The sequence below is a fragment of the Pleurodeles waltl genome, chromosome 5, assembly GCF_031143425.1.
Source record: "Pleurodeles waltl isolate 20211129_DDA chromosome 5, aPleWal1.hap1.20221129, whole genome shotgun sequence".
Lineage (NCBI taxonomy): Eukaryota > Metazoa > Chordata > Amphibia > Caudata > Salamandridae > Pleurodeles > Pleurodeles waltl.
Genome location: NC_090444.1, coordinates 160,211,286 through 160,238,821, shown reverse-complemented (window position 1 = coordinate 160,238,821; position 27,536 = coordinate 160,211,286). Strand labels below are relative to the sequence as shown.

The window sequence follows — 27,536 nt, the reverse complement described above, 5'->3', positions numbered from 1 at the left end:
CATTTTCACTCGCCATTCATGCCCTACTCAGACAGTGGAAGGACCCAGCTGAAGGAGATGAGACTGACCTTTACAACAGTGGAGGTCAGTAGGCATCTCTCCCTGGTCAGAAAGAAGCCAGCCCATTCTACTACAATTAATGCTGCCACCACTGTCGGCATCTCAGCATAAAGAAGAGGCGCACCTGGGTGCCTCTTCAGACTTTAGAGTAATGCTCTAGGCCAGGGTCTCAAAACATTAGGCATGAAGGACTTAATGTGCACATGACTGTCGTGCTCGGGGAGTTGAAAAATAGTGCACACGATTGCCGTGCTGAGGAAGTTGAAAAAATTAAAAACTTGCAAAGATACTCTGTGGCATTATCAGCAATCTAACACTGGCAAGGAGACACATTCACCAAAAAACGGTAGGAGATGGAATAGCTCTGCCTATTTGCAGAATTCCCTGAACACCTCACAAGAAAAAAATGTTTTTTGTTATTTTAGCAATACTTCTATCTGAAAGCATATTTATCTTTTAAGCATATCTAGTCAAACAAATAACTTGATTAGATCGTGGCAGTTTGCTCTTTTCATACTAAAATAATGAAAGTAAGTAGCACAGTGTAAATTTTGTACTATGCCTTCAAGCTTTCAGGTTGGCCCTGCTATATGAAAGTTGACAGCTGAGTGGCGGTTCATTTTACAGCCGGAGTAAGGCATTAAAACCCTACTTAGCAAAGAACAGCGAACTCCACCTTCACATTCACAAGATGAGGACTCTAATTAGAAGTAAGCAACTTTTCCTTTAGGTGGAATAAGAAGGCATATGAGGATGGGTGATGAAACCACTGTGCTAAATAAACTGATGAAAAGAGGGGAATGACAGCAGAAAAGTCGTGAATGTGACATTTTTGACGTAGCTGACCAACAAAAATGATCACACCTTCATGAGTACCTTAGGGTCACTCATAGAACGTGGGAATACTTTGTATATGTTCAGTTTCCCCATAGTTAAATGAGAGAGTATCCAGGAGCAGAGTGGGTGCATATCAGGCTAGGATAGTAACCATTGGCATCTATGATTAAAGGCTGTGGTCAGAAAGTGGGTTGTTGGAATCAGAAAGTAGTACATTATTAGCTAAGGTTGACTGTATATTGTGCTCTAATCCAGCTTTGTTTTGCCTAATGGATATGTTGGCAAGGTACATCAGGATTGTTAGACCTGACACCGTTGCCTAGTAGTCCCCCAAACTCTTTGTCTTCAACTCTCCTGGTTTTGCTGAATTTGTTTTTGTTGACTTTTAGACTGTGTGTACTTTTCCACTATTAAGCAGTACTATAGTGCTTGTGCTCTCGCCTTAAAACTTGGACGGATTGGACTGTATCTAACTAGCACTTTTAATTGACTTCGAAACTCCTAGTACATGGTACTACTACATGTACCCAGGGCCTGAAGATGAAATGCTACTAATGAGCCTGCAACACTCATTGTCCCACCAACTAGAGTAGGTACATTAAATTATGCTTCAGGCATACTGCAGTGCTGTTTTATATTGCCATTTCGACCTGGCAAAATAAACCTTTTGTCAGACCTAAGCCTTCCTTTTTAATATGTATAAGTTAAACCTAATGCTGAAAGGCCTGCCCTGCTGCCCGAGAAAGGAAGACTGGACCTGCTCCTTTAATTCAGTGCCACCACAGAGACTCTAAGTGCTATTTGGCTGGCCTCCTGTGTGTGCTACAGGGACACAACAAACTCCTGAGGCCTTGAACCCTGCTGCTGGGCTCTGCTGGAGTGAGTCCTAAGCCCCCCAAGTGGTATCTTGGGCCTTGGAAGTGGTATTGCTTTTGCCTAACCTTAACCTAGGAAGGAGAACTGACAAAAGACCTACCTGCCATCTGATCTGCCCAGGGTGCATTGAATGTTGGCCTGAGTCTGTGGTAGCTCCCACTACATTCTTTTCCACAGCAGCAAATGCTTTTTAGTGGGACTTTGTCTCAAAAGTATCTGAACTTATTGAGCCCTCTTTGGTTACAGCCTGCAGCCTTGTCTCACTGCAGAAGTCAGACTTAAAAAAAACTGCCCAAAGTCACACAACCTCATCAAGCAGCTCTCTGACAACTCCTTGGACACATCCTGCTGCCTAGCCCCACTGTAGACTCTACCTTCTCAAAGAACTTTGCAGAAATGATCTGTAAGTCTTATGGTAAGTGGAGGCTAAGCCCAATCTACCCCTTGTAAACCAACCAAGCTCCATCAAGGTTGTTCTTAACTTTTGACTTTGACCTGGCCAACGGCTGGAGCTTTGATCTTTTAGGTGCTAGATTTCACTTAACATTTAAAAAATTCAGAACTCTGTTTCTACTGATTGGGTTTAGTTTGTTTTATGGTCATTTTATTTATTAAAATGTACTTTATTTTCCTAAATTGGTGTGCGATTTTTCTTGTTTTGTGTTCTCTTTACAAACACTGCTGTTTGTGTGCTGCATGAATACTTTACAATACTTTACACATTCCCTCTAAGTTAAGCCTGACTGCTTTTCTGTCAAACTACCAGAGGGTTAAGCACAGAATAATTTAGCGACTTTTTGTGGTTGGTCCAGACAAGGATAGTTTATTATTTGAGTGGGGCTTCAGCTCCTCTCAAATAATAACCCAATTTCCTACAAGAACACAAGACACTTGCAGGTAATTGTTGTACATCTTAAATTGAGACCTATATATCGTGTTTTTATGATTAGCATGTCATTTTAAAAAGTTATCTTTCCTTCTCAGTATTCTACAATGATATACATGCAGCCTGAAAATTATGGTAAATTCATATGCCTTGATAATTAATCCCTTAAAAGTGTACGCCTTGGCACTAAATCGGATGTTATCTCCGTGTTCATCAGATGCAGGAGTTCAGCTCCTACAGGCTTCTCACTTGATTGAGGTCTACATGCTGCAGATTCTGAAGCGGCTCTACAATATTCTCTACTTCTCAGATAAATTACTTCCCAAATGTTAAACGTTACCCAGGATGCTTCTTGACAGATGACGCACTTATGTATCCTATGGATGTCTAGAACCGGATGAACGGAGTATGAGTGTGTATTTTAGGCTTTTTTGTTTCCACATGAAGGGCACTAGAGAAACAGTGTAGACATGATGCCTGTTAGGGAAAGCGTCAACAATCACATGTCCATCATAAAATTGATGGCGAGAAAAACCCCAAACGATACAGAGTGGTATTGAGTTCTGTCAAAACTTTAGCAAGGTTTAAGTCAAATATATGGAAAAATAGATAAAGTCCTGTGTTCACTAATTCGGACTCGATGCTGCAGAAAAACATGACTTGTAACTTAACCCCTCCGCTTCTGAATTCAGCAAGGGCTGCTAAGCCTTCCCTGCCGTGCTAACCCTTTTTTTTGGCTATTTCAGATAGTTTGCACTTAGGCCCCCATAACTTTTTGTCCACATAAACTACCCATGCCAAATGTACGCCCTTTTTTCCCCCAACATCTTGGGAATTCTAAAGGTACCTAGGGTTTGTGGATTTCCCTGGTGGGGACTGAGAAGTTAGCCACAGATCCGAGGCTGCTTGTCCAGAAACCTATGCATCCCTTCCCTGCGAGGAAAGAATCCACGCATGGCTTACCCGGCAGAGAAAGAACTGACACATGACCTCACTTGCGAGTAAGGAATCTATGCATTGCTTGCTTTTCCGACGCACGCTCGCCCATGCTACTTTATTTTTGATGCATACCAGGTACTTTGTGCTAAAACAATGCCTCCATTGATTCTTATAGATTAAGACTCTTTTTACTTTAAAAAATTATATATTTTCTTGTGTATGTTGTTTTTTTGTTGTTTTATTCTTGTTTGAACTAGATACGTATTGGCTATTTTTCTAAACTGGTGTGGAGTCCTTCTGTGGTGTTTACACTGTGTTACTATGTGTGTTTGTACAAATACTTTACACGTTGCCGCCGAGATAAGCCTGACTGCTTGTGTCCAGCTACCAAGGGGGTGAGCAGGGGTTATCTGAGCTGTGTATCCCTTACCCTGACTAGAGTGACGGTCCTTACTTGGTGTAAAATGACTGCCAACTAGAGGCCCATTTCTAACAGACAGCGTGTCAGTGGAAGATGGTTCCTGGCTTCGGCTGGCAAGATGAAGAAGGAGCATAATCCTCTCCAACACCTACACCTGGGGATTTGATCCAGATGAACGTAAGAAGATATCAAGGTTCTAGCAGGAATATAACGCATAAGATGATCAGACAGATATTTGGGCCCATAGTTATAGATAGCTCAGTGAGCTAGCAACAGAGCATTAAAATGGATCCTTTTTTTAAAGGCCACCAGTGAAGAAGTTTCAGATAGTGCGATACTGATGCACGTTGAGGGATCTTCAGAACTAAATAGACTGTAGAATTCTGAATAGTCTGAAGGCAGTTGGCCAAGTAGTCTGATAAACCAAAGGAAATATTAGCATAGTCCAGCCTTATAGTTACCAGGGTGTGGACCACTGCTTTGTGAGTCTCTAAAGCAAGAAGATTTAAGAATTTCTCAAGGGAACAGAGTAATGCAGAACAGGCTCTGATGACTAAGATCTGAGGGAGAAATTATCCATTATTGTCAAACTTCACTCCCAGATTCCTGACTATAGTGGAAGACTTTGGGGGTTAGGACAGGCCAACAGTTATAGATCCAGTTATCCTGAGAAGATATGAAGAGCAGAATTTCAGTCTATTGAGTTTTACACTTGAAATTGCTCTGATTCACCCAGTCTATGACACTGGAATGGAGTATCAAAAGTCTTACCTATGCTAAATAGCTGTTCATTATGTCAGTGTGATCGGTCTATAATTCATAAGTACCGTTTTCACTGCAATTGTGTACCAGTGCATGATGTCCTGGGTATATACCATTATTCTTAGCATTCACATGAACCTTGCCACGTAAACAGACAGCTTCCCAGCCTTGGCCCTAGTGCACAGAAGCAACTCTGGAAAGTTTTTTTTTTTTTGTGCACATCATTCGTATTATTTCTAGGACCTGGAACTTATATTTTGATAAGTCGGTAGACATCCACAGCCATTTGCCTCAGATCTACTGATTCTGTCGAAAGATGTGTACAGCTTCTGAGAAGAGATCAGGTCCTGAGTTAATCCACCTATAGTTGGCCTCTTCATTCAGTAGATAAATGGCAATATCTCCCAGTAAATCAATGACGCCCCAATTTGCAACACCGGGTATTGAATCAAAGTTAAATGTGTGGTATTTGTGAATACCCTTTCAAATAAACTTACAGCACTGTGAGTTAAAGTGTAGTTTTTGATTCTCCATCTACTTCCAAACTGGGTTAAACTGAAAAATTAAGACCCAAATATGCATTTGAGTCATAGCTCTGTATCCATTCATTCCAATCGACTGCTTGAGCTTAAGAAGAGATCTATCAGGAATCATGGATTGCTCTTAGTACAACACCCACACATCAATTAAAAATTAACAGTTAGATTTTAATATTGGGTGGAACTATTTAACAAAATGTAAGATACGTTAAATCTGCCCTTATATTTTATAAAAATTCACCAGTGATTCGAAACTGGGCTATAAAAACATGCAAATTCACTCCACCAGCAAAGATACAAACTTAGTAGTTTGTGCAGTTGACATGGTTCTCTTTATGAAAACACGGTCCGGGGAGAACCACACAAACTGATGATGAAGGGGGCAATGTAGACAGTTTGTTTGGTTTTCACTGGACCGCACTGCACTGGAGAGAACCACAGGAACTCCCCAAACCAGTCAGTTCTCAGTCCGGAAGACTTTGGTAGGAGGCAACACATTTTGCAGATTTGTATTGGAACTCGCTTCTACACACTGCAGTCAAATAAGAAACACCTAGCACTATCATTCATACCTTTTCACATCTTGAGCACATATGTTGTGGACCTTGCCTTGCAGATAACTGTGGATCTGCCCAATCTGTTTAGTTAGCCAACATTAAAGTCAGCACCAATAATGCAACTGCCTGTGTCCCGAGATAAACTTTGGGCAGAAGTGGAATTGCGTATTCTATAATAGGCTTATAACATTTGGTCACTGTACACCTTTATACTGCCCATCAACATGGCATATGACCATAGCCCAGCTTTGTGGATTGCTAATTTCATCACTCTAACATGAGAAGGGAAGAATAATTCACTCATGCAAGGTCTTTCCAAAAAACTCGCCTGATTCAACTTTCAACTGGTTAGCACTTGCTCTCTTCAAAAAAGGGTACATTTACTTAAGCATACCAGATTCCTGAAGCAGTGTATTCAACTCCAACATCAGTTCATGAGAAGGCACAAGTTGATGTAGAATCTGGAAAAAAAAGAGATTGTTTTAGTCGTTTTTCAATACCATCATTCCATACAGCTTTCCACTTCATCTTAAACCTTTGTCCTCTATAGAACTTCACAAGTCAGAGGTGACCTGGTAGTGCTGAAGAACAGTACATACTGTTTCTAATATTCTTTTAGGTGAAAATACTAAAGTCACACCAGTAACCGCAGCATACATCATATCACCTTCTTTGGGGCAGATCAGCTAAGTCCACATCAACCAGTGTTGGCAAACAAATGAAGTGTACAGTCCAACAAAATTAGCGGTTTCACTACAAGAGCTCTGTTGTGGCAGTAGAGGTTGGTGGGTAGTTAACTCCATAAGCTCATAGTTAACACAGAGGGTCCCATTGAACAGGTTTGAAACCTTCAGGGAATCGCCAATACCGGGTCCGATTCCCCAGGTAACACTTTATTTCCCTCTGTAGTTTGCCCTCAGAAAATTTGAACAGCAGAACTCCGTAGGAGGCTCATGACAGATCCATGATAACTTTGTAGACCTGATAATGGGGTTATATGCCTCTCATAATGAAGGCCTAAGAAGTTGGACCACTAACAAGCTTGACCCTATTGAGTTCAGTCAATGAAACGAAGGTGACAATTTTCGCTTAACACTTTGCAAAATAAATACTTCTGAAATAAAACTCGCCTTTGTTTTGACGATTAGTTCGGCGACTTATGCCCTTGTGTTGCTGAACAGTCTTTTAGAGGTCTGAGGAATGGCTATAATGCACCAACTGACCTTTTATAGTATACGACTGACCAAAGAATGAAGGACTTTTGGTTTGCCCAGGTGTGTGGTTGGATGCCTCAGAGGTTTGCCATTTACACACTTCTACATATTTTCTAAATGATCTCCTATTGAAAAGAGGTGGTTGTAGGTGGTACCATCAAGTCGCTCAAGGTAGTCCACTCAGCATTTGAGTTTCTTGACCTCAAGTGTATGGAGGGCTGGAGACCAATAAGTAAGAAATGATGGAAAGCTGAACAAAGGAAACATGAAATTACATCTTTAATCTCTACAAGAGCCACCTCTTTTTAAAAAACATTCCACTATTTAGCATATACTTTAGTACCACCATTACAGGTTAAGAGTGCTGTAAAAAATAAAAAATAAATAAAAAAAAAACGAAGAACAAGCAGCTTTGACTCTTAGACGTCAGCTACTCCTTCAATCATACACTGACGATGTCTTTGCCTAGGATCCTGAATACAGTTGTTTTCGACAGTTTCCAGATATTACTTTTGTCCAAGTTTAACAGCTGGGTGTTGTAACCAGGTTTAAGTCTTTAAAAGGAATGGAGTGTTGCTGCTCGAGAACATATGGCCATCAGCTGCTTTCCACCAGCCAACCGAGTTCACCTGAAAGTGCTAACTCTTACCGTGGTGGTAATCGGAATTTAAATTTAAACAGTTAAATGTCATGCAAATTGGTCATAATCTTCGGACAGCTCTATATGCTGCAAGACACCAAGAAAAGGCCGCAGGCACTGATTCAGCTGAACCCAAGCTGTTTTGTAAAGCTTAGAACTCTCTATACCCTTGACACGCTAACATTATCCTTGAATATAGGACTGAAAAAACAACAATCACTAGCAAAGGCAACAGGTCTCGCAGTTGAGACCTACTGGACTGCCATTGTCTTTTCCACATGCTGTACAGCACGAAGGAAAGAATTATAAAAAATAAATAAAAAAAAAACAGCAACAAAAAATTAAGTATGATGACACGGCCGTTGGGCTGTGTCATTTTGTAGGAATGTGCATGCTTGAAACATGCACGCACACCTACAAAATGACGCAGCCAAGCAGCTGAATCATTGACTTTTTTTTTCCTTTTCAATGGTAATGAAGTCTGGTAGCAACATGTAGTGGGTAGCAACATGTAGTGGGGGGGCAACATAGAAGAGAGATGGGCGGGGATACAGGGAAGGTACCTGGGTGGGAGGATAGAGGCACAGAAGCACACACTGACCAACAAGAGCAGCATGGGTGGGTGGGGCACAGAAGCTCATGTGCAAGAGACCGCAACATGAGCAAGGGTGGGGGCCGGAAGCACACAGCGGGAGAGTGACTTGGGGGGGGACACAGCAACTCACAGACGAGAGCTGGAGTGGGTTACAAAAACACACAGGTAAGAGAGAGTAATACACAGTGTGGGAGAGATGAAGAATATGAGAGAGACAGTTTGCGGAAAAAAAATAGCTCTCAAAATGTGAGCACCCGAAGGACACAAGTACTTGGGCCATGCTCCTGGGGAGGGCCAAACACAAGAAGAGGAAAAGGAGCCTACACGTGCTGACAAACGAAAAGCAAGGAAATGAAAGTGATGATGAAACCAACAAATGGAACGCAGGGGCAGGCTCTAAGCCCAAAGAATGCCAACAAAATGTTTCACAAGTAACAGTGCATGTGCTGTCTCAGTCGAGACCTGAAAACTGTGACTTAGAAGTTTCATCTGATGAAAGCACAGTTGCTCGTTACCAGCCTTGGCAGAGCTATGTCACAGCCTCCGTAGTAAGACGTGTTTGGTCGAGTTCCATTGGGAGTGCTACCTACATCACTGCAGTCCTGTAGAATATGGTTAAGTGTCTGAAGCACCAGGAATACTGGTGGCTAAAGGTGGATGAACAAAAACTCGACAGGCAGATGCCTGGCTTAGCTCGAGGTCCTCCTTGACCCTTGAGCCCAAAATGAGCAGATCGATCATGTGAATTCTGCCTGCACCTCATGCTCCAAGAATTAAAAACAAATCAGTGACCTTTGATGTAAAAAGAATGCGGGAAAGAGATGCCGATGTAGTGGATGAATTGCACAACATGAAACCAGAAAATCTGGCATCAATGCCAGCTTCCACATTTGGCTAAACTGAGCAATTCTAGGAAAATATTTTAGTTCATTGAGCTGAAATTTCTTTCATTACCACATATGAAAGCACAGTCAAATATGTGAGTTCAGTATGTGTGCTATACAATAAAATTCTCCTGTATTTGATTTAATGGTCTGTAATGCTGCTCCAGCTATAATAACCTATGCCACATGTATGGTACACAATAACTCACTTGCCCTTTAGTTAACCAGCGGCATTGTTGTCACGGTGGGGACATGAACTTTTATAAGTTCATGTTTAAAAAATATCACTTGTAATAAAAACTCATCAATGGATTGCTTAATGTGATGTACTAAGGTAAAACGCCTCCATCTGTTAAAGAAATATACTTTTTTGAATTCTGATGAGACTTTGGGCTTGATTTAGAGATTGGCAGAGGGGTTACTCTGTAACAACGGATATCCTATCCGCCAAATATAAATCCCATAGGCTATAATGGGATTTATATTTCAGTGGACGGGATATCCGTCACCGTTGTGACTGAGTAACCCCTCCACCAAACTCTAAATCAGGCCTTTGCTATTTTTGCTTGGGGTTTACTGCATATTGCTCTTATGAATGAATGAAAAGACACTTATACTGTGCCCTGTTACTCCAAGGAGTGTCCTGGCGCTCTGCTCATCTGCCATCACTGCCCAATTTAGCCAAAACAATTAATCCTGATTAAAGAGCCACGTTTCAGTGCCTTTCTAAACTGAGAGGTGGCTGCAATGGCCCGTAACTCAAGAGGCAGTTTGTTCGAAGCTAATGACCCTAAAAAGGAAAGGGCCTGCCTCCAGCCCTAGACCGCCAGATCCTAGGAATTTTGGCCAAAAAAGCATTGGCTCAACAAAGGCAGCTTGACAAAGCATAGAAACTAATCCTTGCCCTGAGTTACCCTGCACCAGTCTGATGGAGGGCTCTACGCACAAGGACAAGAGTTTTAAATAAAATCCTCTTCTTTATAGGGAGCCAGTGCAAAGCCCATAAAAGCTGTGACACGTGTTCTCAAAGGTAAGCCCAGTAGGATGCGAGATGCTGCGTTCTGAACCACCTGCAGTTTATTAGAAATATAATCAGGTAGACCCAAATACAAGGCATTACCGTAATCAAGCCTTGATGCTATTAAAGCCTATATGACATGTTTCATGGTTATGTAAGAAAGAAAGTGTAAGGACTAACTTAAAATGCATAACCGTCAAAAACAAGTACCTACCAAGACCTGAGGTTGAAGAGAGACAGTCATCACATTTGACGCCTAAATTCTTTACTGAATTAACCTGCTGCCCACGTCCGCAGGACAAAAAGACTGCCATGCCTCAGGGGCCTTCAAGCCAAAGAAAGTAGCTCAGTCTTTTCAGCGTTACAAGTGAGCTGATGGTGTGTAAGCCACTGGAAGACTGCTGTCAGGCAGGCTGTGAACATTTTGCCAGGGAAGACTGCATCCCTGCCCCAGGGAGTCATCAGCATCGGAAATTATTTTTGCGCCCAAGTTGGCAATGGTGTAAGATACATATTAAATAAAGTAGGACTCAGAACTGAACCCTGTGGCATTCCCACTCACATTTCACGAGGTCCAGATGAGAAAGGAGGAATCCAGACCTCTTGACCTCATCCCTCCAAGAACGAATCCAACCAGTCCTGCGCTTGACCCACAATTCCAATAGACTGCAAATGACCTAGGAGCGTGGCATGGGGAACTATATCAAAGGCCACTGAAAGATCTAGCATAATCAGCACTGTCTTCCTCGGACATCTAACTGTATCTATTGCCTTGCAAACTATTAAAACGTATCCAGATCCAGTTTGACGCCTGGGGAATATTCAAAAGGTGAGGTATCCATCAGAAAATGGATTTTCTCAAGGAAACCCTATTATCCCAGCAAGGCACGGATTTATTAGTTTCGTGCAAGTTCATCCCATGCACTACAGACCCCCCCCCCACTCATTTAATAATTCCAAACCTCACACCTACTGAACCAATAATTTAAGTCATTCTAGCTCTAGTTGCCTCCAATCAAAAACTTAAGTACATACACTGACACCCAGTCAAATTCCAGAATGGTATGTGTGACTTCATCAGGTTCAGGCACAAACTACTCCTACAACCAGATGAGCCTACTTTGAAGCGTGTCCAACTCACAACTGATATGCGATCTTAAGGCCACCTTAATAACATCAGGGAGAAAAACAGTTTTCTGCTCAAACCAATAGTATTAATAAAATAATGGCCTGATACAGCACTGACAATAGAAGATGTACTACAGGGAGAAAGTATCATGTGCGCCGAGGTTTTGCTAGGGGTCTTGGTAAAAAGCAGGTTTTGTTTTGCTATTAAGCTAAATTCTGAGTCCCCTAAAGCAAATGGTAGATGTAAAGTCAGACTTCCGTGCAGGGTGTTTTTCTACTCTTTATCAGAGCCTTTAAAAAATATAATAATGTTTTTACTGAGATGTCAAGATATACATGTTTAATGAAGCCTATGTTAGGCACTTAATGAGCGAAAAAATGCACATTAATATTGTGGCCTTGCTAATGCAGCTTTGGGCTATAAAGCACTACCCATTGGAAACTCTTAAACTGAACAGTCACAAAGAGCAACCTGTGTTCTCACAATCAGGTAAGTAGTAGTCAAAGCCGACCAAAAGAGCAAAGAACCTTTTCTTGACACGGAGGTCTTCCATAGGATTAAGCCTGACACCACCGGCTTGGACCAGAAGCCAGCAGACGAGGAACAGAATATAGATTATTGTGTTCAGGCTCTGCATAAAGGTCCCTTGGGAAATCGAAATAGTGTTAAACTGGCACCACCAAAGAGTATTTTCTAACTCAAAACAACAACCCATATCTTGACTATTTCAAAAACTTTTCAATGAACGTAGAACTTTCACTATCTCTTTATTTGATAAGACAAGACACAGAAAATAAGGGACTAGAGTGTAGGCGATGTATATAAATTCAGATGAAATTTCACCTTTATTCATAATTTGTAGTCTAGTTTCTGTGGAAAGGCCCTCGTTTTATATTTGATGTTTTCATTTTCCAAAAAGGAATGATTGTAAAAATAATCAACTTATGCTTTAAAAATGACTTTAAAATTAATGTATACAATTAATTATCCGTACAAAACGTTTTCTGATTATTTTTTTTTTTACCATGCATTCTTTGTCATGCACAATGCAGCTCCTGAGATGGTGAGACTGCGCCTCAATGTGAATGTTATTATACCAAAATGTAAAAGGAAAATCCATTTGAAATTTATAGACTTAGGTATAGAGTTCTATCCTGTAAACAGAGTTGAACAAGGGGGGGAAAAAAGGTTAGAGGACAAGGTGATTGGTCTCCTTCAAGACATACAAAAGCAACGATCCACCACGGTTACATTTGTACCCAAAGACGAATGCAAAACTTTCTATAAGCTTGTCAGAGGGTTAAAGTAGGTCTTATTGGCCAGGTGTCAGACTCTCCTAAGACTGGGCTTACACCTAGCACACTGTTGTTAATGGCAAAAAGCTCAGTGGACTTCGAGGGAATGTTACTGGCTCCAATATTTAATTAAATCATGCGATATTTGTAAGGAGTGACTGGGTCTTGCTACTAACCTTGAATCAATTTCAGGTCCTGTCTTTAGACTCAAAGAACCTGAGAAGCAGGATACTGAGGAAGAACAAAACTCCCATACCTAGAACCAAATCTTTTTGAAATCAGAGTGTCAGTTTTGAAGGATGGAAATGTGTGCATAGCTGTGAATGTAAGCTTGCCATATCTCAGTGTGTGGCCGTGCTCAGCATGCCACAGTGGTGTTTGCTATCAGGCAGGACCACAAGTGTACCACAAGAACCAGAGTCCAACCCAATAGTCCACAACGGATCAGCCATTGTGGAGGCAGAAGCTTCCTGGTTAAACCTGTTGCATGGATCTCCTGTGTTTTCTTGCTGCTAGACCCCTGCTTTCCTGGCTGCATGACCTTCCATCTTTCCGTGTTGTCTGACTTCACCTTGGTTATTTTGCATATCCTGCTGCCCGAGTGCTCGTCCTCTTTCTTTTGTAGGACTCATTTCATAACCCTCATGCATTAAATTGGGATCAGTTCTAGTTATCTTCAGACACTGAGGCTTAACCTTTAAGGTACACCTAGGGTTTATTTCCAGGTTCGTTCTGGTGACTCCTTCACGATTCGTCTCTATTGCTTTAAATCATTATCTTGTTTATTCGCTTCAAAGCCTTAGAGGTCGTGGGAGAGGGGTACAGCTTAGAGCCTTCTGTTTATTAATTCTAACCCTACCATCAGGACTGGGAGCTTTCCTGAAGATTTCCTGTCAGGGTTGTCGCCACGGCTCTCCCGTGGTGCCTTGCCTTTGGGCAGCATGTGGGGGATGCAGCAGGATATAAAGTTCGCTTATAAGCAACTTATAAAGTTATTACGTTATTAAGCAAGGCTTATAAAGTTCGTAATATTGACCCCCGCCCTTCTATAGCGAGTCTCTGCTTCAAGGCCAAGCTTACCCGCGATACAATTGTTGTGAACTTTTTCTGGTGTGATTTTTTAAACAAACCAATGTAAGCCATTCAGGTGTAAAGATTTCAATACACAGCGATAAAACATTCTTGATATTTTTTAATGTTCCTACTAAACTCTGTTTGCAAATAACTAGAATAGAGTTTTTTTTTCTTTTTGTTTAGAAAGCAAGTGAAGTATATGTCTTATGTTCTTTTTCTAACAGTGCTTGCAGTACCGCCTAGGGGTGTGAAGGGGGAATGCACCAATGGTACTGCACTGAATACTTTACAAGGTTGTGAAAAAGCTGCTGCAGATATGAACCCCAACTGCTATCTTATGAGTTGCAGATGTCACGCTGCCAAAACTAGCTCAGGAATAGGTCAACCCACGTGGAGCAGCTCTAATTTAATGGGCTCAGGCCCGACTTGGGCATTCTTTCGTAATGCAGCGAACAAGGGAACTCTGGAGACAATTTACAAGCCATTTCCCGACTGCTGGTCATAGATCTTCAGTGGCTGCACTTTGCTATGTGGGTCACATCCTTTCAAGGGTTTTCTCGAAGTCAGGTTCATGACCTTTTAGGAACAACGCATCTGGCTCAGAGACTATTTTCACAAAAAAGCACACTTCAAGTCTGCCCCTCAATGACTCATTAATGAATTTACACTGGTCCTCAACAGGTGGCAATGGTTTGACGAAATCAAAGGATTAGGAGGAACAACTCTGCACTCTGAACAGCATCCAGTACTTTATGTCGCCTTATGCCTGATGCAATGTAAAAAGAGTGCACGCTGGACTAATTGCGACATTTATCTTAGTATAGTGCTCACATCACATATCCCATGCCTCAAAGCACTGTAATAAAAAGGGAAAATGCTACCTACCCTCTACGCATCTGTTTGTGGCATGCAGAGCAGTAGATTTTCATGCGCTGCATACTCCTGCCATATAGTGTTAGGGCTCAGACGCGTACAACCTGTTTTTCTATCAGGAAGTCTTTCAAGTCATGCAGTATAGTGACTCCTACTATGACTGGAAACACGCATGGGCTCTACTGTTAGGTTGTTTTCCCGCACGGCGGGAGAGGACAGAGATGGAACACAGAAGTAAAAGAAGATTGCCATTCATGTGAATCAAAGCATCTGGTCTTTCTAGTGTGAGACCTTGTATCTTACTCTGACGTCTGTGGGAAGTGACTGCAACTAGAAACGCTACTTTCCACGATAGATACCGGAGAGGGCAAGAATGAAAGGACTGGAAAGGTGTGTCCCATGAAGTAAAAGACAATGTCTTGCACTGTTGACTTTAGTGTATATCATTGTGCTTTGGTAGGCAGTAATGGACAAACTTCTACCACTTGGTCGCTTAGCAGGCTCGGGTAGTGGGACGGTGGGCCTCTTTCAGGATGGACATATGCTCAGAAGGCGAATTGAGGTAACCAAACTCTAGGACCTCAGGAGCCAGATCGCTAAGTTGAGCTGCTTGGGATTGGGGTGCCTGACCGAGTTCTGGTGTTGAGTGAGAAGATACAGCCAGTTGGGGAGCTTCTCCTGAGGGACTACAGGCAGTTCTAGCAAGGTTGTAAACCATGGTTGTCTGGCCCATGTGGGAGCCACCAGAGGGTGAGATAGGTCTGCTGTAGCCTCTGGATCACATACGAAGAAGGGGAAGATGTGGAAAAGTGTAGACAGAGGCAAATGTCCCTGATCAGTTCATCCATAATGCATTGCTGATGGACTGTCAGTGTGGAAACCTGCAGCAAAGCTGGAGCATTTGGCGTTTTTGGTGGTTGCAAATAGATCTATGTCAGGGAACCCTCAACGTTGAAAATACAGGAACAGGACTTGGGGGTGAAGTTCTCACTCAGGGACTTGTTGTGCATCCTGCTGAACAGGTCTGCAAAGTCGTTGTCCACTCCTGCAAAAACATCCACTAGTAGATGTACCCTGTGGTGGATTTCCCAAACCTAAATGCTCCGCGCGAACACCGACAGCTGGGAGGAATACTTGCACCCTTGTTTTCAAATGTAATGCATGGCAGTATTATGGTCTGTTTTGATTGTTTGTGACGCACCTGGCAGAAGAAAGCTTTCACAGTCTGTTGGACGGCCAGTAATTTCAGATAATTGATGCAGCAGATCTGCGAAGGGGTGTCCAAGTGCCCTGAAGGGTCAAATTCTGTAAATGTACTCCCCTGTGAGAGAGGCATCCATGGTGATGGTCACCCGGGGAACCGGGTCTAGAAAGGTCCTCCATGCAATGGGTTGTTGCTGTTTCACCACAGCAGAGGGCGATAGGATCTAGTGTTGATTTGAGCCAGCACCTATCAAAAAGACCCCCGGTTGCGACCATTGTGCCACTAGGTACTCTTGAGGTGGGTGCATGTGCAATTGAGCATGGGGAACGATGGTGATACATTAATTCATCATGTCAAGGAGGTGTATTACTTTTCGGACTGTTAGCTGGTGACCTAACTGAAAGAGGCAGCAGCAGCTGGAAGGCCTGGACCCGGTTGGGATAAGTTTTCCCAGTGACTGAATTTAGAATTGCTCCTAGGAAGGGATATATCTGAAGGGGTTGTAGGTGAGACTTGCCCACACTGATGGTCAAACTAAGATCGCGTAGGGTGATCTGAGTGTGGGTCAAGTACTGCTGTCTGTGCTCTTGAACAGCCAATCGTCAAAACATGGGAAAACGCAGATGTCGCTCCTTCGGAGATGACCGGCTACCAGTGCAAGGAACTTGGTAAAGACTATGGGGGCCATAGTTACCCCGAAGCAGTTTCAAATCAAGGTTGTGCCCACTTAACACAAACCTGAGGTAGCGTTGGTTCGCAGGATGGATCTAGATGTGGAAATAGGTGTCCTTCAAGATATGAAGTTGCCTTGCTGCAGCAGAGGAATGACGTCCTGGAGCATTACCATGTAGAAGTCCTTCAACAAAATGTACTTATTGAGGTGCCTGAAGTCAAGTATGGGCCTCTCAAACCCACCTTTCTTGGGGGATCAGAAAGTAAAGGGAGTACACCCCTTTGTCATATTGGAGAGGTTGCACAGGCCCCTCCGAGCAGCAGCGTGTCCACTTTCTCCAGGAGGCAGCGCTGATGTTCTGCAGAGAGGGAGTGTCTGCAGGGGGTGTGTATGGTGGTGGGACAGTGAGTTCTAGGCAGTAGTCGTTTTCTACAATAGACAGAAACCACTGGTCTGATATGCAATTTCACCAATGTGCGAGGGACTCCGGCAATCATCTCCAACAGGTGCAGTATGGTTAGGGGAGTCACTGCTTGGTGGGGCAGCACCCTTTGTCACACAGAGTCTGCCCCTGCCTTTGTGGTTATTCTCCCCAAAGTCATCTCTGGAATAACCCAGGGAGGCAACCGCTGCTGCCTCTGGTATGAGGTGAAATCTTCTGGGGAGGTGGCGTTGGCACCCCCATGGAACTATGAGCAACTATGAGCTCCCATTGGCTTGGCTGTTTCCTTCTTAATTATCTCTAGCATCCGATCAACTTGACGCTGAAAAAGGTGTTACCTATTAAAGGGCATGTTGATCAGATACTGTTGGACATCTGGCTTAACACCAGAGACATGGAGCCAGGCCTGTTGGTGGAGGAGAATGCTGAAGTTAATACCCCTGATGACGGTGTCATCCACGTCCAGAGAACACCTACGTTTTAGAATTGGAAATGATTTGATCCTCTGCTACGAGCTCCAGAGCTCCCTGCCTGTGCTGATCTGGCCAGTGTTGGATAAGGTTCCCTATCTCATCACACTGTGCTCAGTCATACCTAGAAAGTGGGCCAACTGAGTTAGCAATGCACCAATAGGTGGCAGATTGGGAGTCAATCCACTCGCCCACAGCATCAATCTTTTTACTTTCTTTGTCATCCAGAGGGGCATCGCCAGTACCCAGCTGGTCAGAGAGGTATGCCTTATACGTTGTCAACCCTGACCTTTAGAGGCAACACGAGTGCATTTCAAACCATTGGGCATTGGTAGGTATTGCGTTGAATGCAGAATGTGTGACAATGTTTCCACCAAGAAGTCACCCTTCCTCTGCGATGGTGCGCAAGTCTGCCTGATACGAGGTGTTATCACCTAGAGAGGAAGGCTTGGTTGTGTAGAGGTTGACAATAGGGGCACAACACCATAATCATCCCAAGGATCATCCTGGGGCTCCACATCATACAGGTCCAAAGGATAAAGGGATACTACCCAACTCATAGGAGGAATACAGGGGTCCCCCTGTCGAGGATGGCGTAGATGGTCTGTGTGGTGTTGGGGGGTTGGGAGGGTGGGGGTGATGGCTTTAAGTGGAGGAATGGGAACTTCGAAAGAGAAGGAAAAATGGTAGCAGGAGGAGGAGGACAAAAAGAGGGGGGGATGAGCAGGTATAGGGCTAGTGTTCCTGTCCCAATGCTTCTTCAATTTGGAAGGTGGTGGTGGTGGCTCCAGTGTAAGCTACCCCTCAAAGGTAATCTTCCTTTTTCGAGGAACACATGTCCTGAACCTTCGGATTGTGGTTTGGCAGAAAACTTGCCTGTTTACAGGTGAATAATTTATTCTGCCTACTGTCCTGAAGGTGCTGTAGAATGGGGTCATTGAGATCCTTGAAGCCTGCTGAGAAATGTGCTGTAGCTGTGTTTTGGCATAAAAGCCAGTCTGCAAGTTGAACAGTGCTTCAGTTCTGAAGAGCCAGGCTGCGCTGGCACCAAGAACCCAGAAGGTGTTGAGGACGCTGCCACCACCGAAGAAGCCCGGGTATTATATAGCTGTTTTGGCACCAGTATCGGAGTCAGCGGCTGCTACGAACCTTTGTGTCGTGCCTGCCATGGCCGGGATGCAATGGCTGCCTGGAAAACTGCTGGACTGATAGTGGGCTTGAGGCTCGACCCAGAGAGGCAGTGGTCGACTGCAAAGCGGTCTGTCCCTGGTATCATCTCTCTATGGGCTTTTAACCACGCCCATCAGTGTGGTTGGTTCGTGGAGTTGCCTTTTAAAATTTGCTTCATTTCATTAGTGAAAGGCATGCATATGTCATGCCTTTTCTGGTGTTTAGCCCTCCTCAATCGCACCGGCTAACTACTGAAAACATACGAGGCTCCATGTTTTCTGTATGGTTTCTGGACTACTTTTTATTTTTATTTTGCAGGCAGCGCTATCGCGCTAGGCAGTAGTAGAGCGCTTTGCATGACATCGACCCTGTTACATGGCTAATTGCACTTTTGCCGGTTACATGGATAATTGCACTTTTGCCGATATGTTTCACTGCAAGCGAACTTGTGTTTCCTTTTGTGTGTCTCCATCATGATTCATTGTGGTCGTGAGCTCGCATATGTGAAACTGTTTTACTTCTATGTGGCAAGAATTTGTTTTGCACTAACGGGGGCGGAAGCACTGGAAGGCCCCGATGAGGAATGCCACGCGGAGTCGATTCAGAGCTTCAGAGACACACGTCCAAATCTAACGGTGAAAGAAAACTATCTAACAAAGGAGCTAATACCCATGGCATTACCAGTCATAGGAGGAGTCACTATACTGTCAAAGAACAATACGTTGTACATGCCTAAGTCTAACACTGGGTGGCAGGAGTATGCAGAACGAGTATTTACAGCTATGTCATATCACGGACTAACAACTTAATGACACTGAATTAATCAGCCTTGGAAAGACAAAGGGCAGAGAGAGCAATGTCAGCATGCAACCCTATGGTTGCAGGTTGCACACAGACCATTGCAGCAAGCATGTAACAAGCTGAGCTACCTCACCACTCACCAGCATATAGTAAAAGCTTCAATTTATTTTCATTCTTTAATTCATTTATTTTTAAAGCAAAACTCATCCCGTAAAGCTACTTGTCCAATAAGAAAGTACCAATTAAAATGTCAAATAGACAAATATTTAAGAAGTATAAAATGTATAGAAAAATTGTTGCCCTGAACTGCTTTCTAAACTGCTACAGTGAGGCTACAGCAGGAGTTGTGTTCAGAAGGGAGTCCTTAAGACTGAGACAAGCCACTCTAAAATAAATTTTAGTCCCAACAGACGAGTCCAGGATCATGAAAACTGACCTGCTGGTCGACTTTAACAGTTCAGAGCTTTGAATATGACGATATACCGCACAGAGCGAGTTAGAATTAGAACATGGGCGAATACGATGCAGCTCCATAGGATGGATGCGCGTGATTAAATGTCAGGGTTAATGTGAGGGTGTGTACGCGACAGTATGATGGCGTGTAGTGATTGATTCCTCATGACGGGGTGTGTGTATGACGCATGTTTCTGATTTTGCAATTGATGCTGAGACTGCATGTGATGTGGTGTGTGTGTGAGAGTGAGAGTGAGTGACTGGTGAGTGTGAGTGACTGGTGTCCCCTTCCTGTACAACACATCAGCTTTGCTCACAGCTGGGCTGCCATGTTATATGTGCATTTACTTTCATTGATATGTGCATCTCTGGGAGCACGGAGGCCCATCTTGTGGGAAGCATTTTTCAGTGTACACATGTATTCCACTCAATAAGAACTTACCTTGCTGATATTTTTGACAAGACTGTTTTAATGTGCACTGCTCAGCAAATCCCTGTTACAGCAGTAAAAGTTTTATATGGACAGGCTAGTGGGCATCCTCTTAATTTACATAGTTAGTGGACTGCGCATCAAAAGGTACATTGAGAGTGTGACAGTTATGATTGCTCTTTTTAATCCTTTTGCCATGTGGATTCAAGAGGCAACAACACCACCCCGCCCACTGCAGCATACATGCAACTGAAACGGAACTGAAAGTGTTTTCTTTATATCGGATTTTATTGCATTAGTATTTATCAAATATATTTCACACCTGAACAGTTTAACGGAATTGTACTTTTAGCAAGTTTTTCCATATTATGTTTATTTCTACTATGTCAATTATACTGGTCAGTTAATTGTGCAGTGTTAAAGATGTCATTGTGTTACAAAAATTGGAACAATTTGGAACATCACTAAAATATCTGTCGTGCAAAGGAGAACCACCAAAACGCAGCAGAAACGGAAAGAATATCCCGTTGTTTAATTATCACTGATGCTGTTAGATTGCAGTTTAGCACGCCTATTTGTATGTGTAACTGACAATGTACTGGATGGACAATGTATTCAAAGCACTTCCAAGGGCAGTTCCTTTAGCTTAGTCCGAGAGGAGACTGTCTACAGGCTCACAGGGCGATTGGAACGTTTGCAACCTTTAACAGCTTAGGGGGGATTAGCCACAGGGAAGTTTACAGCTTCTTACCCTTGATGATGTTGAGAGATCATAAAATGAAAAACAATAATAGCAGGAAAGTTCAGGAGTGTATATGGGTGAAGGAGCCCCAACTCTAAATGAATAGATCACATCTGTCAAAAGCATCTGAGCAATCAATCACACAGGTGAAAACTGTGAATGAGGAAAAACACAGAAAGACATCTGTAGAAGTGTGCAGAGTGGGAAGGAAAACCCCGAGACAAGAGCCCGGAAAGGAATGAGAAAGGGGAAACAAAGTTGATATTTTACCTTTTTTTTTAGTGTATTTAATTTTGCCTCCTTCAAAGGCTGCCCCAATGCAACATCTGTGTGAGAAGAGGACCCTTTTCCAAGACATTTAGGGACGCAAAAAAATTCCAAGACTAGAATAACGCAAATCAGTGAGATGTTAACCTTGTGAGATAGGCCACGATGAAGAGAAAATCCAAGCTATAATGTTTATGGTGAAAAATATAAACTGTACAAAAGAAGGAAGGTGTGTGATGGAGGATTGAGGTCTACCTGATGTCATTATTATAAGAGTATTGTTTGGCATAATTCTGAGTGATAACATTACATTAAAAAAAAAAAATGCCAGATGAGATAACTGTGCCATATAAAAACACATAATTGATTTAATGGGTTATTTTACCGCAGATGTGGTGTTACAACTGAGATATGCTTGCATACTGTGTAGAGATCAGTTTCTCAAAATAATTCTAAATTCTCTATGTGTCTGAACAGTGGTTAGAATTGTATTCATGCAGTGAATTATTAACCCCTTAGCTGCTGCCCCCTCACCCCACAGTGCTGAGCCCGCCCCTGTGTGCTGAGCCCTTTTTTGGCTATTTGGGGTAGTTTGCGCATAGGCCTTCATAACGTTTTGTCCACATAAGCTATCCACACCAAATTTGCGTCCTTTTTCCCCCCCAACATCCTAGGGATTCTAAAGGTACCCAGAGTTTGTGGGTTCCCCGGGAGGAGACCAATAAATTAGCAAAATTACAGCAAACATTTTGTTTAAAGAAAACAAAATGGGAAAAAAGGGCTGCCAAAGAAGGCTTGTGGTTTCTTTCTCTGAAAATCACCATCTTCCCAGTTTTCAGGAACAGGCAGACTTGAATCAGAAAACCACATTTTTCAGCACAATTATTGCATTTTACTGGGACATACCCCAATTTTTACTATTTTTTGTGCTTTCAGCCTCCTTCCAGTTAGTGACAGGAATGAGTGTGAAGCCAACAGCTGAAATAAAAACATATTGAAACTGAGCTGGAAAAACAGCAATTTTTCTCCACGTTTTAGTCTGTAACTTTTTCCTGGGATGTCAGATTTTTTAAAGCAATACACTGCTACGTCTGCCTGACTCTTCTGGTTGCGGGGATATATAGGGATTGTACGTTCATCAAGATCCCTAGGTGCCCAGAGCCAATAAATGAGCTGCACCTTGCAATGGGTTTTCATTCTATACCGGGTATACAGCAATTCATTTGCTGAAATATAAAGAGTGAAAAATGGGTATAAAGAAAACCTTTGTATTTCCAAACTGGGCTTAAGATAAGGTGTTGAGAAGCAGTGGTTATTTGCACATCTCTGAATTCCGGGGTGCCCATAATAGCATGTGAATTACAGGCCATTTCTCAAATTGTCGTCTTTTTTACACACTGTCTTACATTTGGAAGGAAAAAATGTAGAGAAAGACAAGGGGCAGTAACACTTGTTTTGCTATCCTGTGTTCCCCCAAGTCTCCCGATAAAAATGGTACCTCACTTGCGTGAGTAGGCCTAATGCTTGCAACACGAAACGCAACATGGACACACCACATTTTTACATCGGATGCGTTTTTTGCAAAGTGCCTAGCAGTAGATTTTGGCCTCTAGCTCAGCCGACACCTAGGGAAACCTACCAAACCTGCGCATTTTTTAAAACAAGACACCTTGGGGAATCCAAGATGGGGTGACTTGTGGGGCTCTCACCAGGTTCTGTTACCCAGAATCCTTTGCAAATCTCAGAATCCCCCCCCACCCCCCCCAAAAAAAACACGTTTTCCTCACATTATGGTGACAAAGTTCTGGAATCTGAGAGAAGCCACAAATTTCCTTACACCCAGCGCTCCCCCAAGTCTCCTGATAAAAATGGTACCTCACTTGTGTGGGTAGGCCTAGCACTCGCAACAGGAATAGATCACACAACAGTCAATGTTGGTCCTTACATTAGGGGCAACTGTTGACCCTGGGGTGATCCATTCCGGACGTAGGCATTAGGTACAGGCACTCAAGTGGAGTAATGTTTTTATCAGGACATGTGGGGAAACACTGGGTGGTAAGAATTTTGAGGATCCCAGCATATTCCTGTAGTTTGTGTGACATAAATGCAAGAAAAAATAGAGATTTTATTCAACATTTCAGTTTGCAGGGTATTCTGTGTCAGAAAACTTTGTGGAATCCACACAAGTCACACCTCTGTGGACTCCCCCAGATGTCTAGTTTCCAGAAATGTCTGGGTTTAGTATGTTTCCCTAAATGGCTGCCGAGCCCAGGACCAAAAACACAGGTGCCTGCCTTACAAAACCAGTTTGTTTTGTGATAGATAATTTTGATGTCTCAACAATACAATTTGGGCGGTGGAATTTGGGGCTGAACTAAATTGGGGAGCTCCCAAGAGAGCACTCTCTGTGCTTGCCGCCACATGCACCTGCTCTCTGGGTTGGTCTAACCCGATATTGTCCCGTTGCACAGACTGTGCTTGCGTAGGGACTGTCCTCATCACCTCCCTCATAATTACTGGAAGAGGAGTTATCGAATGGAATTCCTCTGACTGAAAAATCACTCCCAGGGTCTGCGCCATTGTCCTATCCCTCAGATGCTGTCTCACTATCAGCTGTCTCAGTCTCTGATCCTATGTCAGAGCTGTCCTCTATAACCAGAGTGAGTGCTTGAGCAGCAGTAATCCAACGAGATGCCATCTCTGCTACTGGCTAAATTGTTGATCTAAAACACTAGTCTACGTAGACAGTCACAAAATTGCTGGTGTGTGTGCGATACGTGTAGAGGTCACCTTACCCTTGCATTTTCCCCTCAATCAGCACGTTCTTTCAAGACACTCAAAAAACCTGGTCACATACCAATCATCACAGTCTTTAGCACCTCTAGCACCCAATCCAACAGTTATTATTGGTGCTCCCACTCCCATGTCCTCCTCCTCAGATTCCCTCACTACCACCCAGCAAAAGTGCCCTTCATCTCTCCGTAGCCCCCCAGCACATACATTTCATTTGTATTATGGTGCAGGTAATGACTGACTTTACTAATGTACTCATCTATTTACATAAAATACAGATTTGCTCTTTGCAGTAGGCATATAAACCTTCTGCGCTACTTTATGGCATCAAAACTGCCTCTAGAGAAAAGTCTAATCCTTTTATAGCAGAAACATAATCACAAGACTTACTTGACTTTTTTATTGCTGCGTAAAAGCTACAGTTGAAACGCATCAGTTGAAATATGTGCATTGCTTTGAAGACGCAAGCTGCAACTGCAAGACAACTGGTGCACGTGGAACCCGCCGGCGAGAAACAGGAAGTTGCAGACACCACACAACACTTCGCCAAACTGCTGGGAGCCCATCAAGCATCACGAACGAGCGGTAGGTGTTTCCGTGTTGTGTCCGGGGGAGAGGGTCGGAGGGCGCCCACGTTCAGGAAACACCGACACCGAGTAGTCGTGGGGTTTCCCAGCTGTTTTGGATACACGACGTCTGGCCTAGTTTCAGTCGGATATAATTAATGGTTTGGCTGCAAAAAACTGGGGGAACCTGTCAGATATGACTGACTATAATAAACGTAAATAGACGGTTCGGAGCAGAATAATTCACTTTACAGCCTCCTCCTGACAAGATTGTTGCAAATTTTTAATGGAACAGTATATCCAAATGTAATGAGTTTTTCACATCTGTTTTGAGGGAACACAGTGGATGATATGAACATTTGGCTCTATATATCAGAAAATATAGATCTTCAGTGGCCAATACCTGTCGATGATCTAACCAATATGGCAGAACGCCAAGCATTATGGTAAAGAGCAGCAGCAGAATTGTTTGATGGAACCAGCTGCTGCTTGGAGGCGAAGACACATAACGCACGTACACGTACAACTGCTAGCATTATTAAAGAGTTGGAAAAGGCACACATCTCTGAATTAAAGAAGTGGTGGGAGATGACTTCATTAACTAAATACATTGAGAATAGTAGGGTCCCACGTGTTTTACTCACTCTAATCTTGCCCACATTGGGCGATATGGACTTTGATCTATTAGAATTGTGGAGAACACAGACATCAGATTGTTCTGCTAAACTCATGGGTACTCTTATTATCCAAGCAAAACGACGTATGGATGAACAGATTAAAATCATAGATGAAAGAACTGCAAAAAATATCCAATCAGGACGAAGTGCAACTGTTATTAAGCAAAATGGAAGAACAAATTACTAAACAGGAACAAGAGATTAAAACTCAGAAAGCACACAAATTCAACGGAGATAGATTGGAGTATGAACATGGTAAAATCTACACTTATGCACGAAAATATGAAACTCTAAGGATTAAAGAAAAAATGAACAATGCAAAAGAAGTGGTTGCCAGTTACAGATGTAAGTTCAGATCCGGGATCTTCAGCAGATGAGGCGCCACTGAACAAATTGGATTTTCGAGGGGAAATGCGACTTATGCAAATGGCCACGCCACAATCAGGCAGAAGCAGAGGACGAGGTCGTGGAGGCACAAGATGAGACGGGGCAAGGGAAAAGATGCAAAACACAAAGGTTAGACTTAGGTCCCAGTTTGGTGACAAATTCAACTGGATCCAATAAAATTGTAAGCATCTCAAAAAGTATTTTGACTAATAATCAAGAACTGATTCTTAATTTAGGGCTCTGTTTCGGTCCAACCTGTGCCAAAACTCAAACTGAAATTGAAAAATTTGTGCAAAAATTACGTCTTATTAAATATTTTGCAGTGATACACCCGGCCCCTGCACCAGACAAAGCACCACGTGATAGGATCTTTTTGGGATTCATGATAAGTGACACCTCTGATCTTGTCATGATTAAGGATCTAGTGGATGGCAATGCAACAGACCAACGGAACATACATACTAGTGATTGTACTGACATTACAAAAATGAAGATGATGGGATTTACCACCGATTTGAACATAGCTAGCTCTTTGAAACCACTGAGCAAGTTTAATCCTCAGTTACCCAGTGGAAATCTAATCGATACGTTCCATGAATTGACAGTGGGTGACCATGACAAATTCCGGAAGGAATCTCAGACAAGGAATACAAAATCTAGAAATTTTACTTCCAGAGATTGGAAAGATTTGAACTCTCTCAAAGACAATCACTCTATCATCATTAAGCTGTCAGACAAGGGTGGCAATATTGTTATCATGGATGTAACTGATTACACCCAGGAAGCCTATCGGAAATTGACAATTAATGAGCATTATGAGAAGTTACAGGTAAATCCCACAGTCAAGTATGAAAAAGGTTACCATAAGATGCTATATAATTGGTGGGCAGATCAACTCATGGAAAATGAAGAATATCAATATTTAAAAGTTGGCTTTCCAAGAACTCTATGCATTTACTTTTTACCTAAAATTCACAAAAATGAACATCCTCCTCCTGGAAGGCTAGTTGTAAGTATAAATAACTCTCTTTTGGAGAATACTTCTAGATACTTAGATCTCTTTTTATGTCCATATGTAACTGAGTTGCCGTCATATTTACGGGATTCCACTGACTTTTTATCCAAGATACACAATATTCCTTGGCAAGATAGTTATTTGATGGTTACTATGGATGTTTCCTCTCTCTTCACATCGATCAAACATCAATATGGCATGGAGGCATGTAGATACTTTTTAAGAACACGGCCTATAGAATTTCTACAACACACCGGAATGCTCATGTCGATGTCGTCATTCTGTCTCATGCATAATGCTTTTCTTTTCAATTATGAATGTTTCTTGCAAAAACAAGGAACAGCGATGAGGGCTTCTTTTGCTCCCACCTATGTGAATCTTTACATGGGATGGTGGGAAAAAGAAACAGCATGGCCTGACGCATACAATATCCACATGGAAAAGATAGTATTGTGGGTGCGATACATCAATGACCTCTTTCTCATATGGGATGGCCAGAAAGAAGCCCTGCAAGAATACATTAATCTACTCAACAACAATGAATTGAATATTCAATTGGATACTTCATGCAGTAAGAACAAGATTGAGTTTTTGGATGTTATGCTTTAAAAATGACAAACTAGTAATTTGTTTTATCATAAACCGACTACATGTCATTCCATTCTACATGCTAACAGTGGGCATCCAAAGGCACAGAAATGGAGTTTACCATATAGTCAATTTCTGCGGGCTCGCAGAATCTGTTCAGCTGAAGGCAGTTTTGAAAAGGAAACCATGGACATGAGACAAAGATTTTTGGACAGATGATACCTGCATACAATTTTTATTGATGCGCAGCATACAGTGA

The 27,536-nt window shown here is 42.6% G+C and overlaps 1 protein-coding gene across 2 annotated transcripts in view; it reads right to left on the bottom strand.

Annotated features, from left to right (window-relative positions):
* TAF1A (TATA-box binding protein associated factor, RNA polymerase I subunit A) overlaps positions 1–27,536 on the bottom strand; it is a 286,512-nt gene that overhangs the window by 73,602 nt on the left and 185,374 nt on the right. For both annotated transcript variants that reach the window (XM_069233853.1, XM_069233854.1), the window contains exon 8: positions 6,272–6,338. In XM_069233853.1, coding sequence (XP_069089954.1) covers positions 6,272–6,338 — 67 coding nt within the window. The remainder of the gene's footprint in view (positions 1–6,271; positions 6,339–27,536) is intronic.